Source organism: Echinops telfairi, unplaced genomic scaffold (assembly GCF_000313985.2).
Source record: "Echinops telfairi isolate 266 unplaced genomic scaffold, ASM31398v2 ScPeMD7_5;HRSCAF=22, whole genome shotgun sequence".
Classification (NCBI taxonomy): domain Eukaryota; kingdom Metazoa; phylum Chordata; class Mammalia; order Afrosoricida; family Tenrecidae; genus Echinops; species Echinops telfairi.
This window is the reverse complement of record NW_022103901.1, coordinates 30,463,876-30,488,319: the sequence shown is the minus strand read 5'-3', so window position 1 is coordinate 30,488,319 and position 24,444 is coordinate 30,463,876. Positions and strand designations below refer to the sequence as shown.

The 24,444-nt window shown below is 46.7% G+C and overlaps 1 protein-coding gene across 1 annotated transcript; it reads left to right on the top strand.

Annotated features, from left to right (window-relative positions):
* Positions 1-213: 213 nt before the first annotated feature.
* MEIOB (meiosis specific with OB-fold) lies at positions 214-23,398 on the top strand. The gene is made up of 14 exons (XM_004706146.2): positions 214-287; positions 2,209-2,285; positions 4,299-4,356; positions 6,776-6,907; positions 8,673-8,745; positions 9,977-10,172; positions 14,179-14,279; positions 14,844-14,896; positions 14,983-15,078; positions 17,065-17,163; positions 19,662-19,815; positions 21,105-21,288; positions 21,795-21,881; positions 23,047-23,398. The coding sequence occupies exons 1-14, from the start codon at positions 278-280 to the stop codon at positions 23,155-23,157; spliced, it is 1,431 nt and encodes a 476-aa protein (XP_004706203.2). The 5' UTR covers positions 214-277; the 3' UTR covers positions 23,158-23,398.
* Positions 23,399-24,444: the final 1,046 nt, after the last annotated feature.

Here is a 24,444-nt window from a genome sequence, read left to right as displayed (position 1 = left end):
CTTGGGCTGGGTGATAGCATCCAAGATAGAAAGGAGGCATAGTTAGAGATATTTTGAAAGTTGAAGGACAGCTAGTTGATGACTGATGTAATATTTGTAACACTGCATTGAGCTCTTTATTGTATGTCAGTTTTGTATTTCTCAAAATGTCCAGGCAGAAAAGTGGTTTCTGTGGACGGTGGCTGAAGTATACTGTTCTGTATGTTGAATAACAGGAAAAACAGAAGGAACTTCAAGGACACCATATCACGAACACCAGTGACCAAAGGACCACGCAATGCTAAGGGGTAAATGTTTGGAGAATTCATTTCACCTGTAGTTGGGTTGTGTTTTCACACAAAATCCAGCCCCGGAGTAATTCACCCTCTTCAGCCTTCAGTGTCTGGCACTAGGCAAGCTGCTAGCATGTTTGCTGAGTAGGTGGATAGGTGGATGGCTGACAGCTTGGCAATCGTATTAAAAGAGTGAAGTTGCATCGAGCGCCGCCAGGCTAGATGATAATGACTGGCAGCGCTGTCTTTTATTGAGAGCCTGGAGACATCGAGTCACTTAATATGCTTCACTCCAGTTGTCTCACAACCCTGTAAGGGAGAAATTACACACGGTTTATGAATAATGATATGAAAAAGCAGTGATTAACTGCAAGGTCGGTGGTTCAAACTGACCAGCTGCTCTGCAGGAGAAAGACAGGGCTGACTGCTTCCATAAAGATGGCAGTCTTGGACACCCATGGAGCTGTTACATTGTCTCCAGGGTCACTTCTCAGCATCTTGTCTTTGTTTTAGGGTCATACTGACCCTTTGATCTCATCTAGTTGATTATATAGGCAATGTTAGTTGAATCAACCCATCGACAGTGCATTTTATCAAGTGAGAATCTATAGTTTGGTGCAGCTTACAGTTTTCAGTAGTAGCTCCTGGATGGCACATGCGATTACGTGTTTGGCTGTTAGCTGGAAATTGGTGGTTAGAACCTCTTTTCAAGCACTTCAGAAGGAAAGCCTAGCAATCCATTTCTTCAAGGTCATACCTTGGAAACCCATTAGAGCAGTTCTACTCTGCACACGCTGGGTCGCTGTGAATCAGAATTGACACAACCACTAACAACAACAGGCTCAGTGCCATCAGGTCTTCTGTAAGGGTGATATTGCAGCACATGTCACCATTTCATCCAGTTCATTGTTGTTGAGTGCTTTCTATATGCAGTGTAGCATTGGAATAAACCAAAACATGCCAGACACCACTCTCAGAGTCATTAAAGATCATTGCCAACCCCACACAGTCAGGCCAGATGCATGATTTGAAGTGTTTACAATAGTTTTTTTAATTGAATTATCAAATGTCCAGTTGAATCATCTGTCATCTGAAACCCTAACTGTATACTCAGAAGTAGCCAAATAGGTTTTGGGAAAGTGGAAATTAAAAATTGACCCCTCACAACATCATCTAGAACTATAAAGAACCTTTTTTTTAAAAATCATTTTATTAGGGGCTCATACAACTCTTATCACAATCCATATACACACATCAATTGTGTAAAGAGCATTTGTACATTCATTGCCCTCATCATTCTCAAAACATTTTCTCTCCACTTAAACCCGCGGCATTAGGTCCTCATTTTTCCCCTCCCTCCCCGCTCCCCCCTCCCTCATGAGCCCTTGATAGTTTATAAATTGTTATTTTGTCATATCTTGCCCTGTCCGACGTCTCCCTTCACCCACTTTTCTGTTGTCCGTCCCCCAGGGAAGAGGTCACATATAGTTCCTTGTAATCGGTTCCCTCTTTCCTACCCACTCTCCCTCTACCCTCCCTGTTTTGCCACTCACACCACTGGTCCTGTAGGTCTCATCCGCCCTGGATTCCCTGTTTTTTCAGTTCCTATCTGTACCAGTGTACCTCCTCTGGTCTAGCCAGACTTGCAAGGTCGGATTCGAGTCATGGTAGTGGGAGCGGGGAGGAAACATTTAGGAACTAGAGGAAATTTGTATTTTTCATCATTGTTACATCGATAAAGATCCTTTTGATGTGTGTTTTCTATAGGTTGAGTCTATGAATTTATGTTGAGCCATTGCAATGAAAGTTTTGCCAAGAATGAGTGGAATAGCAAGAGTGTTGGCCTCAAGAAATTATTACTATTTTTGAATCCTAGAATGCTTCATGGTTTATGCCAGCAATATGTTTTTTCTAAATTATATTTCCTAACATGCAGATAAGAGAATGCCAGGCTCCTTTGCTCCGCAGACGTTCACAGCCCTTTCCGGTCTCCATCCAAACCTGGCTAATCTGGTAGGGTTCCCTGAAGAGGGTGGTTTGGGTGCTCACTCATGCAGTTTTATGTGATCCTGCTGCATCAGGTTGGCATTACTGGTTCATGAACAAGCACAGGGATACTCACTGTGTTAATATCATGGTTAAAGATTAAGTACCCTAAGATGCTTTGTATTTGTGCCAGCGAAAAGAAAATTAATTGTTTCTTTGTCAACAGCAGGGGGTCCTCAAACTTTAAACAGGGGGCCAGTTCACTGTCCCTCAGACCCATTAGAGGGCCGGACTATAGTTTAAAAAAAACGATGAACAAATTCCTTTTCACACTGCACATATCTTATTTTGAAGTAAAAAACAAAACGGGGCAAAACACCTGGCGGGCTGGATAAATGTCCTCGGTGGGCCGTATGTGGCCGGTGGGCTGTAGTTTGAGGACTCCTGGTCTATAGAGTGAGAGAGAAGACTATAGAATATCAAAATGTTATTTATATCACTTTAATTATTGAATAGCTGCTAAAATTTAGCATAATAGTGTCAAGGCATTTTTCTTCAGTAGTAGCTATACTCTAATTCAGTTATGTACCATAAGTTATAGACTTAAATTATTGCCATTTATTTCTGTCTTTATGACAAAGTATGTAGCAGGTGTATTTCTGAAATAATTATGGAACAATTGGTGTTTGGGGAGGACCTGCAGGAGAATTCAGGGAGGCTTTAAGGTATAGGGATTAAAGTGCTTGGCTGCTGACCATAAAGCCTTGGGATTGGAACCCACCAGGTACTCCACAAAACAGAGATATAACAGTCTGCTTCAGGAGAGATTTACAGCCTTGGAAACCCATGAGGCAGTTTTACTCTGTCCTTTGGAATCATTAGGAGATAGGATTGACTGGCAGCAGTGAGTTTGGTTCTATGGGAGAATTCAGTAATTTCAAATACACTTATTTAAAAAAAATCCAAGTTGAATCATTTTATAAGGTGAAAAATACATACTTTGCTACCTCACCTTCTCCTGCCCTCTGGAGTTGGCTACTTTCTTTTGACTTTTGGAAGCTAGCCTTCTTAAACCAGGATAAATTGATGTATAACTTTAATAATTTCCAAGGTAAAGTTATTATTAAAAAGAACTGTCATTAAAGTTCTTTTCTTGAAAGGCAAACTATGTGCTAATAGCTTCTTTAGTTGGACATTTTTACTTGACATTTATTTTTTATTAGCTGTGTTTTTTCCTCAACAAAATTCAGTGCAACCTGCATGCATATGGAACTAGACCATTGCAGTGTGTCTAAATGCACCAGCCCATAGCTCAGCTAGGATGTGGGATTCTGAAGAGCTTGACATTTCAAAGCAACAGATCAGCACAAGCTCAAAATCTTCTGCTAGCCTTAGCTAGTTTAGGGTTATCTTCTCAGAAAAAACTAGGCATAGTTTTTGTTTTTTAAAGCACTCTTAACATGCAAACTTTGTTTGGTAGTCCTTGAAGAGAGCATTAGGCATGCTAAGGAAATGTTACTATCTTTAAGGTTGAAGATCTAGAACTTGATAACTTAAGATTTATCAGCAGCAAGATATAAGTTTTGCTATAATCTAATTTACATTATTGTCCAGCATGTTTGGATTAAGAAGCTAAGCAATTTTATGTGAATTGTTAGGAAACCCTATATAAAAGAAAGCTTTGAAGACCGTGGTAAATTGAATTGCATTATACATGTGCTTTGAATGAAATCCCTAGGATTGATAGCATAGGGCAGTTACTGTGCTCCACCTAGTGATTGAAAATAAAGTAGAAACATACTGTGTATTAGATGATTGTATTTGTAATAGCAGTGAACTGTCTTATTACTTTGTACTATTCCTAGTGGGATTGAACATTTATGACATTCTTTTAGATGTTGGTCTGGAATAAATGCATTTAAATGGGTCCTAGTCAGAAATGTTTGTTAGATTCAGTAAAACATAACAAGTCCATGAAATTAAATTTACCGTTTACATCTGTGTTTAATATTGGTCTTCTATAACCTTTTTGTTTTTCAGAAAATAATCGGTATAGTTATTGGGAAAACAGATGCCAAAGGCTTTCCAGACAGAAAAAGCTGAGTTTTATTTAACTCTCTGCCTCACATTTCACAAACTGTGATTTAGGGCTACAACAAAGTATATTTAAGTGATTGAATTATTCATGCATGTTTAACAATGGCTATGCTCTCTCTTGTATGGTAAAGGACGTGATTCAAGACCATATGTAGGAGGACATTCAAATAATCTTTAATGATTTTATTTGGTGCTTTTCTTCCTTTTTAAAACATTTTCTAAAGGTGTCTGTATTTTGTTTTAAATTCTTTTATTGGGGGCTCTTACAGCTTTTATCACAATCCATACATTCATTGTGTCAAGCACATTTGTACATATGTTACCATCATCATTTTCAAAACATTGGTATCAGCTCCTTTCAGCCCTTGGTATCAGCTCCTCATTTTTTCCCCTCCCTCTCCTCCCCTATTTGATGCTTTTCAAAGGTTATTTAAAAGGCTTCATTTCTCCGATGCCAAAATAGCTAGCTGGATCAGTCAGCTCGATTACTTGTCTCAGCCTGTGTTTGTTGGGAAGCCCCCACTGCATAAGGCCCTGGGATGCGAAGGTGAGGCTAACGGTGTCTCCTGGTGCCAGGAGTTGGGACTGCGCTGGAACAAGTGACCTCTCTAGTTACCAAGTGATCAAAGACCAACCTGTCCAGACCTCTGTCCAATGCTTCTGTGAAACGGGATTACAAGGGCCGGGGTAAAAATGAAACACACTCACTGGCCCACAGTGAGAACTCCAAGTTAACTTCCTTTCTGCCTGAATCTCATCTCAGATGGACAGTGAGGTGTCCAGGAAGGGTGTGCAGCGGGCAGGTGCTATGACAGAGTCATGTCTGAGGGAGAGAAGTGTGACAGCAGGATGTATGTACTCACTCAGGTGACCAGACCATCCTACCTGATTGCTAGAACATGAGATAGTATACAGATACTTTCATATGTGGAAATAGGTTAACTTTTGTTTCAGTGGGTCTTACTTGCTTTAAGCGCTTCAAAAGTTCTGGAACTATGGGAACATAATTCAAGACTGAAGTTGGATTTTAAAAAATCTGTTTGCCTTCAGACTTTTGTAGTTGACATAAAAAGACTATAGAATGCCTGACAGGCAATTCACAACTAGTCCTGAAAGTGCCATTGCTTGTGTCAAAGGTCAGAGCACAAATCCCTCTCCAGCTTAAGAGAATTGAGAGCACCAGCCAGTAATGTTGGTAGAGGAAGCAGTAATTTTGCTTGTATCATCTGAATGATTGTGGCTATGTTAACCTGACTTGTGCTAAATCATTGCATCTGAATCACAAGCATTATAATATCCACTTGTTACTGAGTTGATTCCAGTTCATATTAACCTGATAGGGCAGAGTAGAAAGTACCCACAGGGTTTCCAAGCCTTTAAAATGGGTACCTTTGTTTTACTTTATTTCATACTAATATTCGGTGTTTGTTTCTGAGGTGAAAGCGAAGATGCCATCTCCCATACGTACTAGACTAGTATTGACCATTTGAGCCATTTGATCTTCATGTCTGCCTGCTTTGTAAGCTCTTAAAAAGCCTACTCTAACATACATAGATTTTTTTTAAAGCCCTTATGAAAATGTTTGCTAAATTTACAGAAAGAACTACAATTTTCATCCATCAGATTGTGAGGGACACAAGCATTTCTGTATGTTTGTCTTCTCTTTACCTGATGGGGTCAAGATTCCTATTTGAGGAAGATAAGCTTTCTGATTTTCAAAAGTAGTACACATATGACATATGAATATACTTTCAGAAATTGCTGAACACACCAGCTCATAGGGTTGAAGAGTGAAATTCCTCTTTGTACCCCCATGTTTTCCCTGGCCTCCCTTCCTCCAATAGAATACTAGCAGCAGTTTGGGATGGATTTGTAATTTACCGTACTTAGGTGATATGGAGCCTTCGTGGCATAGAGGTTGCACATTGGACTGCTCACCACAAGGTCAGCAGTTTGAAACCATCAGCTGCTCTGGGGGAGAAAGATGGGGCTTTCTACTCCTGTAACGAGTTACAGTCTTGGAAACTCACAGGGCCTGCCTCTAGGGCAGCGAGTGTGCTTCTGTTGTGGATGGCTACGGAGAAGAAGAGCAGCTAACTACTGACCTCTAGTGGTACATACTTGCCAGCACAGAGTTGGTTTCCAAGCAGGACTTAGGTCAGAAGATGGGATAGAGAGTTGAAGCTCACAGCTGAGCGGCACCTCATGTCCCCCAAGCCCACCCACAGATTATGGGATAGACATAAAGAGGTGGGTCATAGGGGTGGTGTCCATGCTGGCAGCTTGTCATCATCTCATGTTGAAATCCAGAAAAACGTAACTTAGCAGAGTTTATATCTGAAATGAAATCTTCATTATCTTGGTTGAAGTTTGAAACAAAGCATTTCATTTGACAAATAAAAGCACTGGCTTTCCCATAGATATTGGATCAGAAAGATACACCCTGAGTTTCACTATGCGGGACTCACCAACCCACTTTGTGAATGTGACCTCCTGGGGCAGTGAACATTACATCCGAGGCCTCTCTGACAGCTTCCGAGTTGGCGACTGCTGTAAGTGGGTCTCAGTTCTTGAAAAGTTCTCTGTTACAGTATTGATCTTGGGATGTGTGTGTGGAAACTGCCTGCCAAGTGAAGATGAAATAAGACTCACTTCCTAAGTCTCAAGAACCGTATCAGAAAGAAGGAAAGAAAAAGAAACAGCAGGTGTTGATTTTCAGAGTGTTAGTGCAAAGTGATCAGAATTAGTACCTGAAATGCACACAAACATGATAGGCACATCTCTTCTCGGTAGTTTTGCAATCTTATTTGTTTTGTATTCAGTTGGCATCAAACTTAATGTTTTTATAATCATTACTTATGCAAGGGACCACTGAGTAGATGCTGATGAAAATTGATGTTTGACTCTTAATGGATTTTAAGGATCATGACCTTTAGTCCAGATGCCCCATGTTTGCACCCTCCACCCAGCTTGTCCTCTGACAGGGCAGTCCCAACAGTGTGCAAAGAGAAAGGACTTTGGAACAGGCACATCAGACTTATATCCCCGTGCCAACATTTGTTTACTCCTTCAGGTCCCTTGTTAATCCTGTTGAGCCTCAGCAAGAAAATAATTCCCCACTAAGTTCTTGGGAGTCCTGCTGACATGGTTACAAGATCAGCACTTCAAACCCACCATCCACACCACAGGAGCAAGATGAGGCTTTCTTCTCACATAAAGAATTACCGTCTGGGAAACCCACAAGGCCAGTTCTCCCTTGGCCTGTATGGTCACTGGAAGTCAGAACGGACTTGATGGCAGAGAGGGATGTTCTGGGGAATGTGAGCTGAGATAATGTGTCCAGTGGGAAGTGTAGGACTTAGTAACGCTCTAGGTGACAACCCTGACCCCACACAGGCAGGAGACGAGGGAGCACTCACACCAGCTCTCTTTCAGGGTCAGAAAGGAGGCAGGAGGGGAACATGGCAGGTTGCTGCCTCTTCAGCACTATGCCTCACCACCTGGTACCCAGTCACCTGGTGCCTGGACTGTTAACCTTTCAGGGTGACATGTAGGACTGCTCTAAGGTGTAAGAGCATCAGGCTAATATGGGGCCCAGCCCATGATAGCTTCCCATGAATGAGCATGGAGAGAAAGGTTGGCTTCAGTAGTAAACTGTGTGATGTGTTGATGGCTGTTGTGAGGATTCATGAGGGATTTTACAAGCCTAATGATCACTATAAATAGGATACTCATGATAAAAGTATAGATTTTCACTCGAGAAAAATGGGGCTTCAAATCCCAGCTCTAGGACATCCCCGGTCTCTAACTTTTAGAAAGCTTCTTTAACCTCTTGGTTCTCCAGTTTGGCCCATTGTAAAATGGGGACAGTGGTGGGATGGTTGTGTGAGGATTTACAGCAAAAGAGTTCACCCAGCCATCTGGAACCCAGACCTTAAAGTGTTGAGTTCTCAAAGGTGGTCAATGGTGGAGCCAGGATAAGTCCCATTGCTCTTGTGGCACCACTTTGTTTCTGAGGGCCCCTGCTGACAGGGCAGGACTTCACAGCAACATTGTGGTACAGAAGGTGAATTGTGCCCGAGCTGGGTATCACGCAGCTAGTCAGTACAGTCATGTGAATGGGATCACATGTGGGGACTGGGACATAATTATCTGGGTTCAAGCGGGTGGTCAGACTGCAGGATTCTATTTCTCAAGGTGGCATGAGAGGGTGACTGTGAAGGATGCACAGACTCACTCAGGCAGCAGTGTCACTGTTGCAGATATGGTGAGGTGCACGTGCTGCCAAACGGCTTCATGCTTTCCCTTTTGTCCTAGTGATCATTGAAAATCCACTGGTCCAAAGAAAGGAACTGGAGAGAGAAGAAAAATTCAGCCCTGCAACTCCTAGGTAAATTTCCATTCAACTCCAGGACCCACTGTGCTGTGATGATCTAATCGTGTGTGTGTGTGTGTGTGTGTGTGTGTGTGTGTGTGTGTACCCAGCAAAGCATTTACACTTCATTTGGAAATTGATGACTCTGCTTCATCTCTTGATTTATATGTGCACCTGGCACTTCTTTGCTGATGTACTCTGATAAGAGTCACATGGAAAAAGGCATCATTTCTAGTGCTTTGATTCTCACCCTTGGATTTGCACAAATTTGACTCTAGTGCCATTAAAGTGGGGCAACGAGAAGTAAGAACAAATCCTGAAAGTTACTGCTTTTCATATCAGGATAAAACTCTTCTCTTGTGTTGTATAGCCTAGTGTCAGACTTCTTGGAAGCAAAGCTGGCTAGTATGGACTTTTGTACCCAGCATTAGTTATTGGCTGCAGTCCATGTCCCCCAGGAGGGTACATTAGCTTGAAGGTGCTTCTGGCCAAGGACTGTGTCCTCATTCTCTAGCGCTACTGTGACAGAAATGCCCCACGTGGATGGCTTTAACAAGTAATGTATTCTCTGGGTTGAGGAGGCTTCCCTCTCTGTGGACTTACATGTTAGGGGAAGCTCCTTGTCTCAGTTCAGCATCCAAGACCCAGCTTTCTTTGGAGCTCTCCAGGTGTTTTGGTGTCAATCTTCCCAGGGCCCGGGAGTTTCTCTGCCCAGGGACCCCACTCCTAGCCAGGCCTTCCTGATGTGGGAGGCCCTTCCCTCTATGCTCATTTTTCTCCCTTGTAAGATAAAAGGGAACATGGACCCCACCCCAGGGGAACTCCCCTTAGACCACGGCCGGGATGGGGTTAAGGGTGTTGCAACTGATGGGTTATCATGTCTGAGCTCAGCCCCGGTCTTCATGTCACTGCTACACGGCACCATCACATAACAAACCTGCTGTGTCAGAGGGTCATGCTGCAGCCATGTTGGCACGTACGTGGGGGTACAGTTCCATGCCACGCAGGCAGATCTCAGAAGGATATGCCGCTTCAGCCCGGCACCAGACTGGAAAGGGGCCCATCCAGAGCGTTTCTCAAGGACAATTCCTTTGAGGCAAAGCATTGGACAACATTTTTTAAACGTTTCTTTAAAAGTGTACATTTTTAACATAATCTAAATTATAGCCTCCAAACTCACTATGACCATGGAAGCACTTTTCTGTGCCAGGATCATGAGTGCTTATTATACGTGTTTGCATTTTAGCAACTGGAAACTGTTGCTCAGCGAGAGCCATTCGACAGTCAGCGTCTGCACCAGTGACAAAGTGGACTCCAGCTTACTGGCCTTGATACACGTGCCCGTGAAAGAGCCTCATGACTATTATTCCCTGGGGGACATTGTGGCCAATGGACAAAACCTGGACGGGAGAGTCATTAACGTGTTGGCAGCTGTAAGGGCGGTGAGTTACGATTGGCATAGTGTGTTTGAGTGTGTGCCTGCAGGGTGTGTGTGTGTGTGTGTGTGTGTGTGAGTTGTGCCAATGAGATGTGTGTGTACAGGGCATGTGTGTATGTGAGTGTGCATATGAGTGTGTGTGTGCGGGGTGTGTATGTGTATGCATGTATGCGAGACCTTACCTGTGCATGTGCTCAGGAGCCTATAACTTAACCCTTTCATGACCAAATTCTTTTTTGCCTTGAATGTTTTGTGGAAGCCACACCACATGTTTTCAGTAATGGAAGAGACACTGAAATTGAGGGAAAACATTTCTTAGGTAAGGATTTGGATACAGTACATGGAACAAGTATGTCCAAGCTGACTCTGACTGGGCTATGATGATTCACATGTTCATACCGACCCCCACTAGAACCACACTTTTCTAGGAACCCCCAGAGGCTGAAAATGTGCATAGGCAATATATGCAGGGGCTTCAAAGAGTTGGTGGAAAATTCCCTTACCTTTAAATTTCATTTCTCCATGAATATTTTTAAAAAATATCATTTTATTGGGGGCTATTACAGCTCATAATAATCCATATACTGTATATACTCGAGTATAAGCCGACCTGAGTATCAGCCAAGGCACCTAATTTTACCACAAAAGCTGCATTAAAAAATGTGCTGAAAAACTCAGCTTATACACGAGTATATACGGTATCAATCATATCAAGCATATTTGTACATAGTTGTCATCATCATTTTCTAAACATTTACTTTCTATTGGAGCCCTGGTATCAGGTCCTCTTTTTTTTCCCTCCCCCAGCCACTCCACCTTGTGACCCCTTGATAAATTATAAATGATTATTTTTATATCTTTAACTGACCGCTGTCTCTCTTCACCCATGGTTTCTGTTGTTTGTCCCCCTGGGGCAGGGAGGAGGGAGTGTTAATGTCAATCATTGCAATTGGTTCCCCCTTCCTCCCCTTTTCTCCCCACGTTTGCCCTACTCTCCTGGTATCGCTACTCCCATCTCTGTTCCTGAGGGGTTTATCTGACCTGGATTCCATGTGTAATGAGTAATTATCTGTACTAGCTCCGGTCTAGCCAGAACTGAAAGGCAGGACTGGGGTCATGATAATGGGGGTTGAGGAAGCCACAAGGAACCAGAGAATATTGTGTGTTTCATTTGTGCTATAAAGCACCCTGGTTGACTCATCCTTTCCTTGTGACCCTTCTGTGATGGGATATCCCATTTTCTACAGATAGGTTTTGGGTCTCTGCTCCAACCCCCCTTGTTGTCAACAATGTTTTTTTTGTTTGTTTGTTTTTTTGCTTGGGGTCCTCTGATGCCTGTTACCCTGTTCCCGTCAACACCTCATGATTGCACAGGCTGGTGTGCTTCTTCCATGTGCGTTTGTTACTTCTCTGCTAGATGGCCACTTGTTTAACTTCAAACCCTTAAGACCCCAGATGCTCTATCTTTTGATAGCCGGGCACCATCAGCTTTCGTCACCACATTTGCTTGTGCACCCATTTTGTTTTCAGCGACCATGACAGAATGCCAGGTTATTAGAACAAAGTGTTCTTGTGTTGAAGGAGGGTTTGTGCAGAGGCTCAAAGTCCATCACTTCCTCAAAGTATTGCCACATAAATATATGTACATAGACCAATACCTGAATTTTTATGAATTAATATATTTACATATGTGCACACCTATGTTTATACCTCTATTTATAGCTTTGCTTCCTAGACCTTTCCTCTGTTAACTTTTACCTTCCTCCTGTCCCACCATCATGCTTGCCCTTCTGCCTCTTAGTAATTCCTTTCAGCTAAATTGCTATTGCTGCAACACACCCAGGATCTCTAAGTCCTCCTCGTTGTTGCTTTTAATTCCCTAGTTGTTCCCCTATCTATGGCATTGTTTGCTCATTGCCCTTCCCCCACTTCCTCAGAACCTTCAGCCCCATTTTTTTCTCCTCGGGCTTGCTTCCCATGTCTGTCTTATATGGATAGGAAAACCAACAATAATCTCCTTGAACATTTTGAAGTGCTTGCATATGTCCCTCAAATCATGAGTTAAATTGCATTTGGAAAGTAAGGGTCACAGCTGGATGGAGTCAGGCACCTTATGTGTTTTGATCAGGAGTCAGCTGGTTGATTTGAGGAAAGGGAGACACTTGCTATCCAGGGAAAGTAGCACGCATGTGTACACAAGTAGCAAAACCAAATCTGAAATGAGTGACCAGCTGGCTGAGAGTGAGCTGCTGGCTCTTGGCTAGACAAGTGGATCCACAAGACCATGGACCTCAAGTTTGTCTTTGACTTTACTTGAAGGGTTGTGTGCTGGATACCCAGGGAGTCAATTCCACACACGGGTTCTGTGACCCACCCCCTGGATGTAGGGAAGGCCCTTGCCCTGGATACGGTCCAGCTGCATGACCCACAGCACAAAGGACAAGTCACAGGTGCCAGGACGGACTTGCCACCTGCTGTGTCGCTGTCATCACCCTCTGACTTGGTGACTGTAGCTTGTTTTGAACTCGCAGCTGGAAGACTTGAGCTGTTTGGCCTTAAAAACAAAGTCTGGCCCAGTCAGGTGAGGTAGACACAGCATCAAAGGGGCAGAGAGGGGCGGGTGGACCAGAAACAAGGAAACCCCTCGCTTCCTTCTGCTGGTGCCTGTGAGGGAAGGCCGACTGCTCCCAGGTGTCAGATCCTCTCAGAGGGTGACTCTTCCCGGATGATAGGCCCTGGGTGGCAAGGGTCACTTCTGTTTCATGTGCCACCTTTGCCCCAGCTCAGCACAGCACCTGCCATGTGGGGGACCATCAGTGGGGATTGGAGTAAGGAGTAGATGGAGAGACAGGAAGCATTCACGACAGTTAAGGTTCCACATTGAAGGCAGGAAGGGGTCTTTTCATTTCACTTTAGCTCTAGAGAATGTCATCACAGTTAGAGTGTAGTCAGAATTTGCCCAAACTCACCAGGAGTCTCCTGCACCAGCTTTCCCTTAACACACACATATGCACACATTGACTTATGGCTGTCTCCCTTTCTGCACCCAGTGTCTGATGTTCCCTTTCCTTCAGATTTGCATCTGGCCCACTCTCTTGTCATTTACCATGGTTTCAAGTTGTCTTCAGTTTTGTACTGTGATCTGGTGAAAGCTGGCAGAGCAAATTCAACCATTCACGTGTGTTTAGTTTCGTGACACAGCGTGGCTGTGCTCCTGGGTTTCCCGGTTCCCTTCCTGCCTCCTGAGCTTCCTCCCTGGCCTCAGGCTGCCCTTTCCATCTCCTGTGGCTGGTTGTTCAAGGAGTGTGCTTGTACTCCTGTTTTGAGGCCAGGCTGAAAGTTGAACCCCTGGTGAGTTCAGTTCCAGGTTTGAAGGGTTATGAAGGACCAGTCTCTGGGAAGTTTCTAGCTTTTACAGCCCTGGGGTCTGTTCTCTTGGTGACTCCGAACCTCCCCCATCCCCTGCCTGCAGAGCTCAGAGCCAAGGGGATGGGAGAGCAGGCAGCTGCCATCTGGCCATGCTGGGGTCCACACCCAGGAGGGGTCCTTCAGGTCCCCCAGGTCCCACTTTAATGATCCTGTGCACAGAGCCTCTGTGCCTTTCTGTCTCCATCTCCATGGATTCCTGTCTGCCCTATGAGGAAGGCAAAGGTGAGCCACCACCCACAGCTCAGGGTCACAGAAGCACCCAGCGGCCCTGTGCCAGCCAGGGATGCCAGACATACTCTGTCTACCTCAGGGGGCTCAGAGCCACCCCTGGGGCAGGCTGTGAACCCTCTGTCCCTGCCTGTGGAAGGCTGGTGATCCTGACTTGAAACCTATGTGTCTGAGTCTCTCCTCAGCGCAGATGCCAGGAGAGATGCTTGCAGGTCATTACCCACCAGTCCTGGTTCTCACTGTGAATGTTTCCAACTTGATATTTGAAAGGCAAACATTGAAATATTCCTGTCAGATGTTTGTCAGCCCTTCTGTAGCCACAGGTTAAGACTGATTACTGGTCCCTTTCCCAGGTCGGAGAGCCGAAGTGTTTTACCACCGCCGACCGCAGGCGAGGCCAGCGCTGTGAGGTGAAGCTTTACGACGAGACAGAGGCTTCCTTCGCCATGCTCTGGTAACCCCTCCTGCACTGCCACTGAGACCAGGGCCACAGTGGTAAAGCTGATCTGCTTCCAAGTGGCCAGTGCTACAACCCAGCCAGGCCCACACAACAGAGTAGAGCAGGTCCGAGGGGTTCCAGGGTGGTCAATATTAAGCTGGTTGGTTCAAACTGCCCACCTTTCAATTAGCAGCCCAGGGCTTAACTCACTGTACCACCCAGGTACCCTTGTGGACTGTAGCCCCAGCATAACACAGTCTCCAGACAGGTGGTGTCATGGGCTCCACAGTGACCCTTCTGCCTAGTGATGGTCAATGCAGGACTCCGGGCTGGGGTCTGTTAGTGACGAGTGTGACATGCCAACGCAGCTATCACCCTTGGAAGCACTGCTTGGCTACCCAGTTTGATGTAGACGGGTGTGTTTGCTACAGGGCTGCCTTCCCACATAGGCAGTGTGGTGTGGCCTACATACTGCAGCACCCCCAGCAACCTCCCCTCAGCCGACCACCTCTGGGATATCATGTCTCTGCTGCTCTTTGTAACACAGTCCATCTGTTTCCTCTTTTTTACAAAATCCAGCTGGGATAATGAATCTATTTTGCTTGCTCAGAGCTGGACGCCGAGAGAAACAGGTAGTATACTGCCCACGTGTGCTGAGTCTTTTACCTCCCCCACCGCTACCTCGAGGGGATTACAAAATGTGTTTCCTCCCAAACAGTGATATTTGCCTCTGATCTAAGAATAAGTTTTGACAAATTTCGCAACTGTATGACTGCAACTGTGATTTCAAAAAGCATCATTACAACCAACCCAGGTAAAAGCTCTTTCTCGTCTCACTGGGAACGACCTCCCTACACATCCCAGGGCTCAGGCAGTGTCTTTAGGGGTAGAAAAGCAATTTGAGTGTGATTTTAATTAAAAGAGGAAAAATTGTTTTCTATAATGACATTTTGTGTTTGACACCCCGGTTTATGGATACTTTCTGCCTTTTCTAAGCTGAATGCTATGAGAAAGGACAGACAAAAGAATGCACATCACTGTCTCTGTTCTAGGGGGCCTGGTGGCACACTGTTACTCCCTCATGGGGCCGCACTGAAAGGTCAGAAATTTGAAACTACCAGCATCCTGCTGGAAAAAGAGGAGACTTTCTACTCCCATAGAGAGTGACAATCTCAGAAACTCACAGGGCTGTTTTCCCCCTCAGTCCTGTAGCGTCAGGATGAGTCGAAATCCACTCAATGGTTTGGTTTCAGTATCTTCAGAGTTCTCATTTCATACACCATCTACAGCTCCGACAGTAATGTTTCACCATTCACATGCGCAGTGCGCGGCATCACTGTGATCTGTGCACCCATGTGCTGCAGGCATCCTGAATATCAAAACCTGGCAGTGCTGTAAAAAGCCCCACAGTTCACATACAGCCAGCCAGTAAACCCAGTAAAAGCCAGTGAGCTTTCCAAAGAACAGACCTCCTTTCCTTTAACTGATGCCCATAGTGTACCTTCGGTTATTTCAAGAGGTCTTCTGTGATTTCCTAATCTGTGATCTGCCCTTGTAAAGGGGGCTTCAAAAAAGTTTGTGGAAAATTCCATTATTTTACAATTTCCTTTTTCCACGAAACTTTTGACTTCCCCTTGTGTGTTGTTTTATTAGCCCAGTGCTGTGGGTTAGGCATCCAGAAGCTCATGGAGGGTGCTTCTGCTGAGTCCTTGTTCCCTGCTAGCTGGGCTTGGGCCAGTCCTGCTTCTCAGGGTTAGGCTCCTCTTAATGAAGTCAGGAGACAGTTACTGTCAGGGAGCATTCCTAGCATGCTCTGAGCACAGGCAGGGGCCAGCCTGACCTGTAGAAGAGCCTGCAGTGACCCATGTGACCTTGGCATCAATGCAGTCGTCTGGTGCCTCCTTACTTATGGCAGGTAAAGCCGCTCCATAGGTTTTTCAGAAGCTGCTTGCCAGGATTCCTGATTCAGCACCTGGGGGAGGACTCCAACCAGGAACTTGAGTTGAGCACTTAACCTACTGCATCACCCAGGATACCAGAAAGCACACAGCCCCTTGCAATTTCAAGAAGATACAAATATAAACAGGTCATTTTACAAGCATGATCCTGGTCAGTGGTCAGTAAGGAGCTCTGGTGGCACTGTGAGTTAAATGTTGGGCTGCTAACCACAGTGTCAGCAGTTCAAACCACTTGCCACTCTCCAGGGAGAAGGATAAGGCTGGCTGTGCTCATCTAAGTTTACAGTTTCAGAAACCCCATATAGGGACACATAGAGTCAGCACCACCTTGATGCAGTGGGCTTGCACTGATCAATACGTTATGCAGCAACCATGCCTCTGACCACCCTGCTGACAGAGCTTCTAGAAGGTGGCACAAAGGTGATAAGGCTGTTTGCTCTAACTTCTGTGCAACCACTCTGTGGGTGGCAAGATGGGCTCTGTGTGACACCCACTGAGCTTGTGTTGACTGAGCATGAGCCCTGTCCAGCAAAGATGACACGCTCAGGGTCCTGGCATATTTGAGAAGACAGCAAGACCCAGGGGTGCTGGGTGTGGGGGTCAGGTTTTAGTTTTCAGTAGGGTGTCATGTCGGCCTCCCCGGGAAGGTGATATCAGAGTAGAGCAGGCCAGAGTGGAAGAGGTGAGTGGAAGAGATGTGTGATATAAGAGCAGAGGGAGCAGCCAGCGGGAAAGACCTAAGGCAGGTGGGAGGAGCGACTGTGGGTCCGAGGTAGAGTAAGACGGTTGGTCAACAGGGGTGTCCTGTGCTGGCTCACTTCCCTCTCTTATCTCTCTTTAAGATACCCCAGAAGCTAACATTCTACTGAACTTTGTAAGAAAAAATACAGAAAATGCTCAGGATAGTGACTTTGACAGTTACCTGAAAGAATCCATAAACTGTAAGTGGCCCTTTAATACTACTTGAACATTTAAAAGATCAGAATATGGGTCTGTGAGGTTTTGCTTGACACAATGAAAGTTGTTCTGTTCTCATTTCTGTTAGATTTTCAGTTTTAAGAAGGTAATTACAAACTTTGAGGGGTTTATAATATTTTCACCACAATCTGACGTGAGTAAACGACTCTCTTCGTGGACAGCTGTGCACATATACTGCATTGGGCACACACTGAAAGTCCAAGGCGTCCAGGCTGAGGCTCAGCCCCCAGAGACTCTGTTGCCGTGTGTGGCTGAGTGGGCCCGTGGGGGGGAGGTGAGGAGCCTTGCTGCTCCCTGAAGGTGTTGTCTCTAACCTCCTTCTAGGAGACCCCATGTTTTACCACCATAGTGGACACTAAGTCACCTCCAGAGAGTAACAATTGAATCAGCCATGAAGTAATTATTCTGCCAGTTCTTCATCAGACACAGAGTTGTGGGCAAGCTGCTTCCTTAAGGACAGTTGGCTTGGTTCCTGTCAGCTGGTAGAACAAAGATGCCAGAAGGGCAAGAGTGAGCAGTGACCTTTGTGGGAGGAGCAGGGGTTGTGCCCTTCACTGGAGGGTGGAGAGAGGTGAGCCCAGCGTGACCAAGGCAAAGGAAGACGTTCTGAGGACCGCCAGAACAACAGTGTGCCATGCGGCAGGGCTGGCTGAATATATCCTACGGAATGTACCACCCCTTGTTCTCCCTGTCATGGATTCCGGCTTTTCCTGTAACACAGATGCCTGTGTCTGTGTGCATGGGTTTGTAGAGGAGTCTGCATCTCTGTGGGGCGTACACCAGGAGTGGAACCGCTCCATCAGGTGTTTGTTCCCTTGGATTGCCGAGGCCTGTCACGACTTAAGAGTCCCGCCAGCAGGTTTGGAGAGTTCCACCTACATGCTGTTCATCTTCTCAATGGGACCCTCTCATGGACTCCAAGTGATGTGTATCAGCACTCACCATGATCGATGAGGTCAATATGTTTAGTAGCCTATTTTATATCTTTTTGTGTGTGTGATTGTAAATATGTTTTGTATTTCTGGAGAAATGTTACAGAGCAAATCCGGTTCTCGTCAGATAACTTCTGTACCTAGTATTCACTCTTTCCTCCACCACGTGTCCCATGTTCTCCTGGCCTCCATCCTGGTGGCTCTCATTCCAGTGACCCAGCGTCCCTGCCGCACCCCCACCCCACCCCACTTCCCTTGCTCACCTTTGGCCTAGGATAGATATGAGTGTTAGGCCTCTTTTAGGTGATTGTCGAGAGGGGTGATATTATTTACTTTACAAGCCACTCTGTCTTTTGACTGAGAGGGGCTTTGGGGAGCAGTTTAAAGGGTACCGTAGTCTTAGGGTTCCTCCGGTCTCTATTGGTCCAGGAAGTATGGCCTTCTTTAGGAATTGGGTTTTGGTTTACATTTTTCTCCATTCTATCCAGGGCTGTCTGTTGTGTTCCTGGCAGGAACCTCGGTTCTTTTTGTTGATCCTGCTTTAGAGTTGAAGAAACAGGGTCACAGTAGTGCTTGCTCAAGACCATGCAGGGAACAGGAGCCGGCAGGGAACCAGGCTGTCCACTCCCAGAGCTGCTTTCTTCACCCTGCACGGAGCTGCCTCGAGACTCTCCCATGGGTCTCTTCTTTTCACCTCTTCTTCCTTGACTGCTGGGGTTCTCTGAGGCTCTGTCCTCAACTTTCTCCTTCCTAGACTGTGTCCCGGTGACATTTCATTCACTTTTCAAGCTTTTCATATCCACCTTTTCTGCCAGCTTCCTAATGAGAACGCTGTTAGGTGGAACTGTGCTTGCATTGTCCACGGCCCTACCGTGTCGGCTACCACAGGCACCAAGGATGGCTGTTGTCAGAATGAGTGCCAACTCCAGACTTGTTACCATCAGCCTGGACCTGCACTCCAGACTACAGTGTCCCACTGCCCACCCAACATGAGCAAAGATGTTAGCCAACACCCAGAGTGTTAGTGTGGAAGGGGAGGAGTGTTCCAGGTCCAGGCTGAACTCTAGCACTGCCCGTGCACAGACGCCTGCCTCATGGCTTTCTCCAGCGACATAGCATTGCTTTTGCTTGGTTGGACTGAGGCCTACCTTTTAAATGAGTTCCTCATTTTTAAAACTAAGCCTACCATCTTTTTCTTTCAGATCCCTAAGAGTCCTTTAGAATTCTGAAAACGGGGTCTTTGCTCATTTCAAATCACTACGCGCTCCTCCCTGGGACTGGCGTTTCACTCTTTCAGTGACCAGACCCGCCTAAGTTCACTGGTGACTGATTTCTCAGCTTCTTCTACTTTGGCTTTGGTTTTTGACTGTTCATATCACCAGTTTGAATATAGCAAACTAGTATTTCTTCTGATACTGAAGCTACTACATCTTCTCATGTGAACTGTGTGGCATTTCTATCTGGATGTGATCTCTGCAGTTCTTCGAGCCTATGTAAACAGGAACCACTTGTCTTATATTTGTTCTTAGTGAATACAATAGTCGATGTGTACACAGTGAAGCAGTTAAAGGTGAGAGCTTTGAAGAAGGACGGGAATGCAGACCCTGTCTACGGCATCCTGTACGCTTACATGTCAACACTGAGCATCGATGATGAAACCACCAAAGCTGTGCGCAATAGATGGTGAGCAGCCAAGGGACTCTCAGCAAATCCCCCTCTGTCTCTAAGAAACAAAGCAGGCTCCTTACTATGTACCAAGCCTCTGAGGTACCGCTTCCTTTTGATGGCAAGTGGGAGGGTTCTGTGCCAAGCTATTTTGATTCAGAGATTATCATTTCTTTTTAAAATAAAATTTAATCTGCTATATTTCTGTGATCCTAAAAAGCCAAAGCTGTATTACGGACAAACGTGCATCTGGTGTGACAAACGGCACTCCAATAACTTAGGACAAGACTACTGTGCTTGCCATGCCCTTCACTCACGCAGCGACAGCATTTACATTTATATACCCGCATCCCATGGCTGGATGACCAGGGTTTCCAACCCCCCACGCAGGCCCCTGCTGCCTCGCAGACAGACACAGTGTTCCCCTGCAGTTGTGAGAACAGCACAGAGGTGGCCGGGCACACCAGACTCAGGCTTTCCCTGCCATGGTGTTTGGGGACTACAGTTGGAGGTCAAGGCCACAGCCCAGGGTATTGACCTGGATAGCCCACCACCTCTCAGATCTGCCGACCAGTGGCTGCATCCTGTGTGCATGGCATGTGTGTTGTGCGTCATGCATGTGCACATGCTGTGTAGCTTAATCACACGTGGAGGGTGTGTGTGTGTGGTTTTTTGTGATCTGGGGACAAAGTTGGCAAACAAACATGGCAGCTGCTGGGGCATGGCATGTGCTAAGTTTTTGAAAACTATTTTTCAAAGTATTTTTGGTCCCATATTTTTCCTTCCATTTCTAATAATTGATCTGAGGAAATGCATCTAAATTTTACTACAACTTGATCTTCTGGCTAGACAAGAAGCCACTCCCTCCCACTCCATCCTCTAGTTGAGAAATTTCAGTCTGGTCAGCTCCTCAGGAGTGGGGAACAGCATAAGGTGGCGCTCTGAAGGGTGTGTCACAGCATGGAGGAAGCCCCTGGGCATGCTGTACTTGCACAGACGGCCCGGTGGGAATCAGCTGCTCTGAGAAGGGGTGGAGGAGAGTGGAGGACAGAGGGGCAGTGGGAGGGAAGGATGGGACAGCAGGCCATCCAGTTCTGCCCATGAGTTCTGGGCCAACCAGGCCCATGGAAATCAAATGAGATTGCAGCATGCAGCGCAGTCTCAAGATGGTGCCCTGCAGTCCCTCTGTCTGTCCATGTCCTGCGTGGCAGATGCTCCACAATTTGCCAGGGGCTGGCCCAGCCATCTCAGCGTCATTCTTGAGAGAGCCGACTTACCCTATTTTTGTTCTCTCTGTTCCTTCTCAGTTTGGGCTGTGGTTATATCGTGAATGATGAAACCAAAGCCTGTTCCACTTGCAACAAGGACTCTTTGGCCTTTCCGTCAGCCTGTCCTAGCTTGGACCTTCTTGTCGACCTCACTGACCACACAGGCACCCTCCACTCATGCAGCCTCGCCGGGAGCACCGCTGAGGAAACACTGGGTTGCACAGTAAGGCCAAGGCAGGGGAAGCCCCGAGACAGGACAGAGCGAGGGGCTTGCTCCCCAAATGGAGGCTCTTTGGTGACCTTGTAGTAGGAATGGTGTTGCTAATGGGATGTCCGTCTAGACATCTGCACATCTGCCGGGCCCAGGCTATGTGTGAAATCGTAACCTGTGGGCTTCAATCCAAGTGCGGGTTGGGGTGTCCCAGGAAACAATGTAGTTGGAAGCTGTGGGGAAGCAGCTCCCTAGAGACTGGTCAGTCACGTGAAGCCTTCCAGATGGGTGCATGGGTGGGAGTCTTAGCCTGAGCTCTCCCTGGACCTGATGCTGTCAGGTAGGCAGATATGAAGATAAGCTGGTACCTGCTCAGGGGACATCCCAGGACACTTGTAGTCCAGACCTTGTCTGTAATCTGCTACTCTGCCCTCAGAGTCCAGGTGGATGCCTGTGCCAATCTTGCCTCCCTTCACTGTGGTCACAATGAGCCAACTGTCCTCTTCTCGTTCCATCAGGTCAACGAGTTTCTAGTGATGACAGCAGAGCATAAAACGGCCTTAAAGTGGCAATTTCTTTTGGAAAGAAGCAAAATTTATTTTAAAGTGAGTATATTTGGCAGTGCTGCTTTGTTCTGTATGTTCAGCCACTAAGACAGCTGAGGCTAGGGACCAAAGCACTTAGGGAACATTTGATTGTTACTAACACCCAGCTCCAGGTGTGTACATCCGGCTGTCTGAGAAGGACTGGGGCTTCCTCAAAGAGGAAGAGACGTAACATCCCTGCCCCCAGCTGCTGCCTGAGAACCAACCAAGGGAACTGAAGTTTTATGCTCCCACCACTCATAAGATCCACATATTATTAACACTGGTATTGTTTAGTCCCTGGGCCACGGGATGTGAGTGCTCAGCACCTGCCCTCTGTGATGGCCACCCCATTCTCCTTTGGGAGACTGGCTGACTGGACTACACTTAGGAGTGTGAGTCCGTGGGGAGGGGCCCAGCTTCACAAGCTCTCAGGGACTTTGAAGGCCTGGGAACCACGCCGGAGATTCCCACCACCATTGTGCTTGGGCCTCTGCTGTGTCCCCCGGCAGCCTAGCCTCGCAGCCCTCAGCTCTGGCTGGGTCTGCCCTGTGGCTACAGCTCTATGGGGCAGAGGAGCTGCTCGGCAGGGCTCCTTTGGAAGCTGTAAATCTTTATGGAACCAGATCACCTGTCTTTCACTGATCAGGATATGAGGTCATGATTCATTAGTGATGTGTACTATTGCAATTTACGTACATAGTCATAATACTATATCGATAATTACCATATATACTCGAGTATAAGCCAACCCGGATATCAGCCGAGGCACCTAATTTTACCACAAAGACTGCATTAAAAATGTGCTGAAAAACTCGGCTTATACACGAGTATATACAGTATGTCCTCACGCTCCTTGTCATCTAATAGTTAATGTCATCACTGAGGATCTGTGTTCATCAGAAATCCATGTTTGGGCCACACCTTCAGCCCTTTGCTCCACGGTGTTTGATGGTAATCCCAACTGTCCCATGCCAGAGCAGTGTTATGAAAAATGGCGTGGACTTTCCGGAAATGTGGTAGCTCCACCACACTCTGAGTGGGACCCGCCCACTTGCCACCCAGCGTGTAGTGGAGGCTCAGGGACCTCTGCAAACGAGACTTCCATTGCTGCTCTCCAGTCCTGGTGCTGGTGCTCAGCCTCATCTGCTGGGGGACTTAAAAGCAACTCTTCTTCTCCCGACAGCTGGTTCTGTCACCGCGAGCGAGGGGTGGCTTCAGAATTAGCGTGCTCTCCTGTAAGCTTGCCGATCCGGTGGAGGCGAGCAGGAGCTTGTCTGGACAAGGAAGTACTTAGACGGCTATTGTTTGAGACTTGGACAAATAGAGTTTTAGCTCCCCTTAAAGTGGACTGTTGTTTGTAAATCAAAGATTTTGACCAGATGTGCAAAACATGTTTCTAGAAAGCACTGCTTGCTTCTGGATGGAATTGGCCTGAGGAGGAAGTCTCCACAGAGGCCACTCCGCCAGCTCCAGGGGAAAGTGTCTGATGAATAAACAAGCTCATCTTCCCACAGATGGGTGCTTTCTCCTCTGGAGCCATTTGATTCTTTGTCTCGTTTTCCTGAAGAAAGCCCCTGGGCCATGGGGTATGAGGGAGCACCCAGCACCTGCCCTCTGTGATGGCCCACCCAGCTGTGTAGCCTTTGGGAAGATGGCTGACTCAGCTCATACTTAGCTTACAAGTCTGAATCAGCAGGGAGGGGCCCGCTTCACAAGCCTCTCAGGGACTTTGAAGGCTGGGGAATTCACACAGCAGATTCTGACTGCAGCCGCACCTAGGGCTCAGCTGTGTTCCCTGGAGCCTCACACCACTCAGCTCTGGCTGGGTCTGCCCCTGCAGTTGGTGGCCACACTGCCTGGTGCTCTGCAGGTGTCTAGTGTGCTGGCGGGCTGAACTTCAGGAGGTCCCTCCACCCACAGCAGGACTGAGGAGGAAGGAGGCTGTAAGTCAAGCCCTGTGTTGGGAGAAGAGCCAGTCCGTAGCTTGCATCAGCTGTAGCCAGGGCTGGGATGCCAGGACTCATGGGTGGTCAGGCAGTGCAGGTGAAGGGAGTGAGGAAGGCCTTTCCCTAGCTGTTCTTGCTAAGAAAGGTGAAGGGATTGGGTGGGGAAGGGAGGGCAGCCTCATGGTGAGAGGTGAAGGGGTGAGGAGGGAAGGATAGACAGACAGATGGGTGTGTGGTGCATGGGCAGAGGCCAGGCAAGAGAAAGTTAGTGTGGGTGTCAGGAGTTGACTTTACACCTTTGAGCGAGGTTAAGCAAGACTGGAAATGGTGTGAACTGTGTGCCAGGGTCTGCACTGCGTGAGGGCGTCTGGGCATCTCAGGTGGACTTGAACCACCAGCCTTTCCTTAGTAGCTGTTAGTGCCATTGAGTCAGTTCCTGCTTGGTCCTGCACCAATCCTCACAATGGTTATGGTTGCAGCTCTCAATAAACTCAGTGCCATGAGTCAATTCTACCTCATAGAGATCCTGGACAGGGAGAACTGCCCCGTGGGTTTCTGAGACTGTCACTCCTCACAGGAAAAGAAAGTCCCCTCCTCCTAGGGTCACAGCCAACTTGTAGCCACTGCGCCACCAG